Source organism: Chanos chanos, chromosome 4 (genome assembly GCF_902362185.1).
Source record: "Chanos chanos chromosome 4, fChaCha1.1, whole genome shotgun sequence".
In the NCBI taxonomy this organism is placed as follows: Eukaryota; Metazoa; Chordata; class Actinopteri; order Gonorynchiformes; family Chanidae; genus Chanos; species Chanos chanos.
Window position 1 is genome coordinate 45960207 of NC_044498.1, and position 8329 is coordinate 45968535.

The 8329-nt window shown below is 42.0% G+C and overlaps 1 protein-coding gene across 1 annotated transcript in view; it reads left to right on the forward strand.

The window, feature by feature from the left end:
• Window positions 1–46: 46 nt before the first annotated feature.
• Window positions 47–8329, forward strand: part of camkmt (calmodulin-lysine N-methyltransferase) — an 84908-nt gene continuing 76625 nt past the window's right edge. Inside the window, exons 1-3 of the mRNA XM_030772379.1 lie at window positions 47–190; window positions 900–1078; window positions 1414–1478. Of these exons, the coding sequence (XP_030628239.1) occupies window positions 47–190; window positions 900–1078; window positions 1414–1478 (388 nt within the window). The remainder of the gene's footprint in view (window positions 191–899; window positions 1079–1413; window positions 1479–8329) is intronic.

Genomic DNA, 8329 nt, shown 5'->3' on the forward strand with positions numbered 1-8329 from the left:
TCTGTTTGCCACTGCTTTACAAGGACTGAAATTTCTTAAACTGAAAATGGATTCAAACCAAACAGGTGGCCCAGGGATAAATAAACTCAGAGACCCTTCCACGCTGTCAAAGGAAACACATCACCAAAATAACCAGAATTCTCACTGTGGAACCGATGTGGCCCGTGCGCGTTGGAAACTCCTGCGACAGGTGAGGCATTTCTTAAAGTCCCATTCAAAAGACTTGAATTAATCGAGCATATGCCTGTCAGATATTACATTTTCATTACTCAGCCCTGGTACAGTCAACTTGTTACAACAGCCTCCAGTTAAATTATGTTGCCAATACACCAACCAATCTGGGTTCCTATCTTAACTCGGATATATCGGTTGTTAGAAGATGCAAAGTACGGCACGGATTGCATCTTCTAAAGTGTTCTGTCTTAACATTGCCCCGGTCTCTGCAGCTGAGTAAAATGAAGTTAGAGTGATTATTGAGAAAATCCCCCCAAAAATAAGTAATCGGAAAGATATTTGAATGACTTCAGCGGGATGTAGTCCGTAAAGTAGTGTCTGTTATACTTTACTGTTGCTGAAGGTGTCATGCTTTCCGTGTTTCATGGCAATAGGCCATCACAGAGCCAAGTAGCTAATAATAACCTTTTCATATGGTCATACACAATTTTGCAGTGGTTTTGTATTGTGTTTTGTTAACTGGACTGCTGCATCTTTAGCCGATTTATTATAGAGTTTACCATTGTGACAATCTCTGTTAACCATAAATCAGGATGGCTTAATTCTTGAGCTCGTTTTTAAACCAACCAGCCAATCGCAAAAGACCCGGGCTGGCACAAAGGATGCGTGCTATGGTCAGAGAGATATTTTTTGCCTTTTTCAAATCCATTGTTCTTGTTCTCCAGATTTTGAAACAGAGACAGCTAGACAGTACTGAAGTACAGCAAGTCTCTGTGCGTAGATTCTCCTCCTTCAACCTGTTCTCCAGGACCAGGGTCAAACTCTCAGATAGTGACGACCCTACTGATGGACAGTGGGTTGAATACAGAAGTGCCTCTTTTCCTCAGTACAGTGCCTTACTTAGGTACGTCTTGTCTTGGATGGCAGTGGTGATGTACATCAGTGTTTGCAAGCATGTAAGATTGTTATGAGTGTGTGTGTATGTTTCTATCTTTTACACGCACATACACACACACACACACATGCACACACACACACACACACACACATGCGCGCACACACACACACACACACACACACATACACACACACACACACAATACTTTATTACAGAATTAGGCTATGCAAGAAAGTAATTGTCTCTCCTCAGCAAACTCTTTATGTACAGTATAGCACTTTTTTAATTTGCGGAGGCTTGAATTATTTTCAGTAATTCCTGACTTATGGTTTGTTTTTCAGAGATAATCTTGGGCCTATCCGAGTGGATGAGGTACTCAGCAGTTTCGATAACACTGGAAATGTTTGTGAGTACTTGTGCCGTATGTTTTTGCATCAGTCTACAACCAACATTTATTTTGTTAAACCTATCCTGTTTCTTGGACTTACCAGAAGATCCCAGACTGTTAAGACTAACATGAATTTCAGTACAAATCCTCCTTCCAAATGGAGCACTCAAAGTTTGTTATATGAATCTGAAGAAAGTAGGCTTCTGAAACAGTCCTATCTTGTGATAGCAGACATCAGATGATGTCATATGGCTGCTTTTGTTGCAATGGGCAGTTTTCGTTGTCATTAGCGAGAACTGATGACTTCATTGACTTGAGTGGTAAGTGACATCAGGGGAAAGGGGAAAGAGAGTACTTGGTGGTAGAGACCTTTCACTAAAAAAAGTGTAGATCCCTCAGATGCCACTGGCAGGCAGACTTGAGCAATTACAGACTACAGTCTCCTGGGAGCCTGAGGAAATTTGAAGGCATTTTTTCCTGATATTTCTTGTAGCCACTGTCTGACTTTCTAGTTTTTAGAAATAGCTGTTTTTTCCAGATGAAGTATAATGAGTTGAGCAATACAGCAAAACTCAGATGAAATGCCGTACTTTTAGTATTATCACCTGGATAACCACTTCCCTACTGCTGTTACCTGGCACACTCTAGGCACACAGAAGTTTGGTTCAATGCTTGCTATGTTTAGAAAAAGAGAATAGAAAAAGTTAATTTCCTCTTGCATTCTTTTAAGGGAAACATCCAAAAAGCTTTCATAAACAGTGACAATTATATGAAACAGTTGTTATAGCACACTTATATGCTGTTTGGGTGTTTTGTGACATGTTAAATCGCCATTATCTCTGCCAACCAGCATCTGTTATCTGTAGACAAAGAAAGTGCACTCTTTTGTAAAAAGAAGAGACTTCCTGCTGTTTGCTGTGGAATTTGGAATCTTGCTGGTTGACCTCCTCCTGATACCTTAGCGGCTATCTGACTCCCCTGGCTGGATTAACTAGAGGAGGCAGGTTTGGCTCCCTTTGGTTGTCTGCCCTCCCCAAATCAGGGTCACCTCTACGCCTTTCAAATGTTCCTCTCAACCACCCCTAATTGATCTCACGCATTGGTAGGCCCAAACATCTCCCTCATGTTCTTGTCAGTTCAGCTGGGCCGCTGCATTGTCTAAAACAGGGGTTGCCCCAGTGTTTTGCCTGTTTCCCCCCCGATTCCAAATCCTTCCCTAAGGAGTGGACCAACCCAAAGGTCTCGGTATCTCTTGAAGCGCTGACTGTGGATTAGCTATCCAAATGTCTGGATTAAGGTGATCCACATTGTCAGGGTTGTGAAGGTCGGAGGTTGTTGTGGGTTTAAGTGCTCTTGTTTCCAGCAGGGATCAAGGAGGAGCACAATGGGTGTGACTGGAACGTTCTGGATGGGTATGAAGAGGTTTAGAGAGGCTCGTTGACCACAGAATTGGACACAAACAGTAATCATGTGTTTTGGTCTGGTGTGTGCATTTCAAGTATTTGATTTTTATATAAACTAAATATGGAATACTTAGTGTACGAGGTATTTGTAGCATTTTAACTACTTCTGCGTTTATACGTATATTAGGCGTTATGTATTACAACAAGTATTTTTGTATGTTTTCTATATAATTTTTATATATATATATATTTTTCTATGTTTTTGGTTTGTTTTATGTACAAATTTAATACTGAAATCATCTTCAGCTGTAGCTTGGGTTGTGTGTGAGAGTTCAGCACAGTGTCTGGTGAGGTGTAAACAATGAGGTAAGAGTTGTCATTTCTGCAGTCACATGATCAGAGCCTGGGGCGAACTTTACTTGGGGGTGTTATCTGCTCTGTGCCCCCCGAAAGCATTTCCTACGCTTCCGTTCAGTGCCTTTCTTAGTCTCAGTGGGCCTGTTTGAGTATACCCTCTTAAAAGAAAGAAACAAACAAACAAAGAAAAAAACAAGAAAAGGCTTGAGAACCTTTCTTATGCTGAGAATTTACTGTCTCACGCCGCAGTCATGTCAGGCACCGTATCTTATGCAATAACACATATGCAAATATCCAGTGTATATAAACAGTCGCATAATTGGCATAAATGGTTATGAATTTCTTATGTCAGTATAAGGGTACTGTTCTTCGGATCGTAGGGTTGAGAGATCAAGTGAAATGTTGTAAGTGTGTGGGTAAAAAAAAAACAAAACAGTGAAATTGGCAGGATATGTTTTGACAAGCCTCGATATGATATTATAAAGCAACCCCCTGAAAAATTGTTGGAGTCTTTTCTGCCGAATAGCAGTGTAATCGTGCCTTACAACAACAAAACTGGTGTTTTCTTCTGTGTTTTGAAAAGGTTATGCAATAACACGCCTCTGTTTTTGTCTCTGAGGTTATTCACCGGATGGTCAGCGGAGCTAAAGGCTTTCCTTGATTCTTTTTTGAATGATCTAAGCGATGTCTCTTTCTCTCTCACATGCCATATTCTTATATGTACCATCTTCCTGCACTTGCTCCATTTGCAGGAAATCTGTCTTCATATTAACTGCAAACTAATGTAGGTTAATCACTCTTCATCGAGTCTGACGTTCCAGCTTTTGTGTAAGCGCGCCGTTCCAAGGCTCTTCTGGAACATTTGTACTGGGCACAGATTCAATACGTTGAATGAAGAAAAGTGCAACAAAACAGCTGAGGTACTTTTGGAAGCCAGAGTATCACATCATCAGATCTACATCTCGGGGGAGCTGGAAAAAATCTGGTGTAACTATGAGACAATCTGTCCTAAATTTGGTTTTTTATATAACTATACGAAGAGTTTTCAGTGACGGCCCCTCTCTTGATTGTACCTCGTTGCGTAAAGTCTACAGATCCTTTGGTGTTTTTATAATTAAAACATAAATATTGAAAAAAAAAAAACCCTCTGAAATGATGAATTAACTATAACTGCAAATTTAAACTGTTGTAAAATTTAGAGGGAAACTCATTGAATAGTATTGCAAGGCGTTATGGTTGTAACATTATCCTCACTCCTTTTCCTATGTATGAGAAAATGTCTTTCACTAGTATTCCCATGTATTTGCCTTGGGTACATGTATATATGTCCAAGACTAGCATTGAACGTGTGCTTTCTTTCTTTCCCTGCCACAGCCACCAGAGGTGCAAGTGCACCTGAGTTTGACTACATCGTTTGATTTTGCGTCAGTCTAAGAGTGCGTGCATGCGCACTTGTCGGGGGTTGCCTCCCGTGGCCTTCCCTCTCACCACCCCGTCTCAACCTTTGTTTGGGTAATTATGCAAATTTCAGCACCCGGGAAATAGTAATTATGTCTTGCTAAACAATGGCTGTCTACTGGGCTACAGTTTAGGTCTGTAGTCCGCTACTGTGCTTGTGCCTGACACTTAACTCTTGTGTTAGTGACAGTTAATTAGTGTTTCTCTCAGGCTGTTTACAGGGCAGCACTGTGACCAGCCCTGGGCCCTCGCTGTCCAGTGAACAAACTGACATGGACAGAGATTTTTTAAACATACTGTAAAACATGCCGTTTTATCGCACGCGAGAGGACCGGTTCATCTGGGCTCTTTGAAAGATTTAAGGTTGTTTTGTCAGCTCTTTATTTACTGTTTATTAGCACTGTGCGTCTGTAAGTAAGTTTATATGTAAGCTGTTGCTTATTCGAAGACGTCGGACCGCGCATCTTTTAGGAGAGTCCCCACGGGAGCTCAGATCAAATGCCTTTTCAGTGCGTATGCATCCTTCTGGAACTGATATGGTCATAGTCTTTTCTGTTCACATTTAGAGATCTTATTATTCAGTAGTAATTCTGATAAATTTAGAAGATACAGTTGTTTATGTATTGGTGAAAAACCAAAAAGAAACCCCCCAAAAAAAACATTCATTGTTGTGAAAACATTTTCATTTTGTTTATGGCCTTGCACTGAACTGTTGTAAATATCTAAGAACACGCTCATCAACAACGCGTAGAGGCCAATCGCAAGAGTGGAGCGTAGCACGGGTCATGTTGTACTGGATTTTATCCTACCCCCTTCTACTTATTGATCTAGTCTTAGCTCCCTTCCTCACCCCATGTCCTCACATTCAAAAATGACTCATTATTAGACAAAGGTGATGGCGAATCCTTAGTTTAGGTCAACCTGTTAGTCATAGAGCACTTACTTGGGACTCAACGGCGTAGCAGCGAGAGATTTCTTAGGAAATGAAGTTAGAGCTGAAGAGTTACTGAGCGCCGTGCTTTGTGCAACGGGTAATACCACGGTAATTACCAATGCTATGCTCGGCCTGCCAGGCCGGTCTTTGCAAAGGTCTCTTTTAGACAGGAATTAGAGGGAAGAGAATGAAAGAAGGAGTGTGTGTGTGTGTGTGTGAGAGAGAGAGAGAGTGAGACTGAGAGTGAAAGTAATAACACCCTGCAAATGCATGCCCCAGCTTGGTGCAATTATCAGATCCCCCCCTCCAACACACACACACACACACACACACACACACACACACACACACACACACACTCACTCACACACACATGTTAGCTTTCCATTGAACTACTCCCTCCCCTCTGCTTGATTTGTCTGTATTGTGTTCTGTATCAGTCTACCTGGACCTAACCTGTCACTCTGCCTTGTACCTGGTGTAGTCTTTACTGTGCTCAGAGATAAGCCACATCTTCCTAGCTGTCAAACAACAAATTGTCATAATGCATAATGTAAATTTAGAGAAGGTGAGGTCCCATACTACAGTGAATGAACGCACATTATCAAACCATTAAAGAATTTAGTTCCAGCCAAATTTTGACGTCGATGAACTAATTGTAGTTTTAAACAAGAAGACATTTGTTTCTTGTTTTGTATTAAGATATGGGAGTGTACCCCAGGCATATTTGTCCAGTAGCCTCAGTACTTACTAAAATATAATCTAAAGAATTAGACCAGAAACAGGGGAAGTGTTGTTCTATAATGGTTTTTGGGGCAGCTGTGTGTCTGCACTGCTCTCTCTCTCTGTCTCTCTGTCTCTCTCTCTCTCTCTGTGTGTGTGTTTGTGTTTGTGTGTGTCTGTTTGTGTGTGTGTGGTTGTGTGTGTGTGTGTGTGTGTGTGTGTGTGTGTGGTTGTGTGTGTGTGTGTGTGTGTGTGTGTGGTTGTGGGTGCGCGCGCGTGTGCAGAAGCGCGCAGGCACGCATGCATGTGCATGTGTGTTTCTGTGTTTTTCTGTGCTCCCATTAGAGGGCTAAGTGATTAACGCTCTGTGGTTAATTTGTCTCTTGTTGCTCTGCGTCCGTCCCATTGGTCCGTTAACGGGACCCCCCTCCCGAACCCTCCATTCACCCACTCTCTGTTGCCAAAACCCCTGTTTGCCTAGCAACCATTTCAGTTCTCCACCAGCCCTAATGTACTTGATGATGTTTTAAAACAAATAGATCATTTATCTGATTAGCGTCTTGGTCGAGAACCGAACACGTAAATGGCCACCTCTCACTCAGGGCCTGGGCAGCACTCCAAAAAAACCCAACTGGGGCAAAAGAGCTTGGGGTGACAGAAGGGAAGGTGGAGTGGGGGTGGGGGGGTGGGGGGTGTTCTACCAGGCACTCAGCGTAATTACTCTCACACACTTCGTCTTTTGTGAATACTGTCCCTTGGTTGTGTGTGTGTAATTATTGCTGTTTGTACTGTTGTTGCCTACTTTGTACTTTTTGGTGGACATTGTTAGTGCCTTTGTGTAATTATCCGGCCTGCCGTAAAGTGGTAGCGTTGTGCTTTGGGACTGAAACAGTGTGTATCTGTTCTATACGAACAGTATCCCCTGGATCGATTCAAGACCTACCGTAATTAACACTAACAAGCCTACTGAAACAACAGAGACTGCAACGGCCCTGTTACCTGAATGCAAGTTTTACAAATTTTACACAGCTTTCTAATTATGCTCTGTAGTCTCAGTGTTTTATGTATTTAAACAGAAAATTTATGAACAATAGCACAGATTTCTTTAAAAGAATGCGAGTGCTTTTCCAGCAAAGTTCACCTCAAAAGGCCGTATTCAAGCTATGCTATTAAAGTGCTACTTGAATATTCAAGGAGTGCTGCTTCCTTCACTCTCAGTTTGGCAGACCTGTGAATGTGTCTACAGAGTGCCTGCACTAATTGATTCAAATGTCAGTTGTGTTTTTTTTTTTGCAAATGGGATGGATTACTCCCTTGACAGATGTTACTATTTGTTTATTGCTTTTAATGAGAGATAGAAATCTCTCTCTTTTTCTCTCTCTCTCTCTGTCTTTCATTTTCTCTTTCAGTCGATCCCTTGGGGAACACTTTGAGGGCCCCAGAGAATCGCTCATGCTCTCTTTTATAGAGCTCACACAAACCGTAGTTTTCATTTTGTTGATTTTGATGTGTTGGCTTTGTTTGTTGAATCGAATGAATTGTGATTAATTCCGTAAAAAAATCTTCTACTCATAGTCTCTCATAAAAACTACATTTTAGACCAGATTTCATAACTTATTTTTTTTTTAGGTAGCGCATTTTAGTTACCTAAAGGTGTCAAAAGGCTTTAAGTTTCAAATTTCAGTGTTGAGTTGTGTAACCGTGTACTCTAATCACCTCGGTGCTCTTCTGGTATGGTCAGTCATTTTCCTTCCCTCTTTTGTCCATGTCTGTCTCTCTCTCTCTCTCTCTCTCTCTCTCTCTCTCTCTCTCTCTCTCTGTTTTTATGCCTGGTCACAGCATCCATGCTTTAAGGTCACCCTGCTCTTGCTGAATGGTGCTGACTGGCCCCGTGTCTTGCTGACAGCTGATCCGAGGGTCCAAGAGCTCTACACCCCCCCCCCCCCCCCACTCCTTGTCCCCCACTCCCAGCCCCCCCCCCCCCTCTCTGTGGG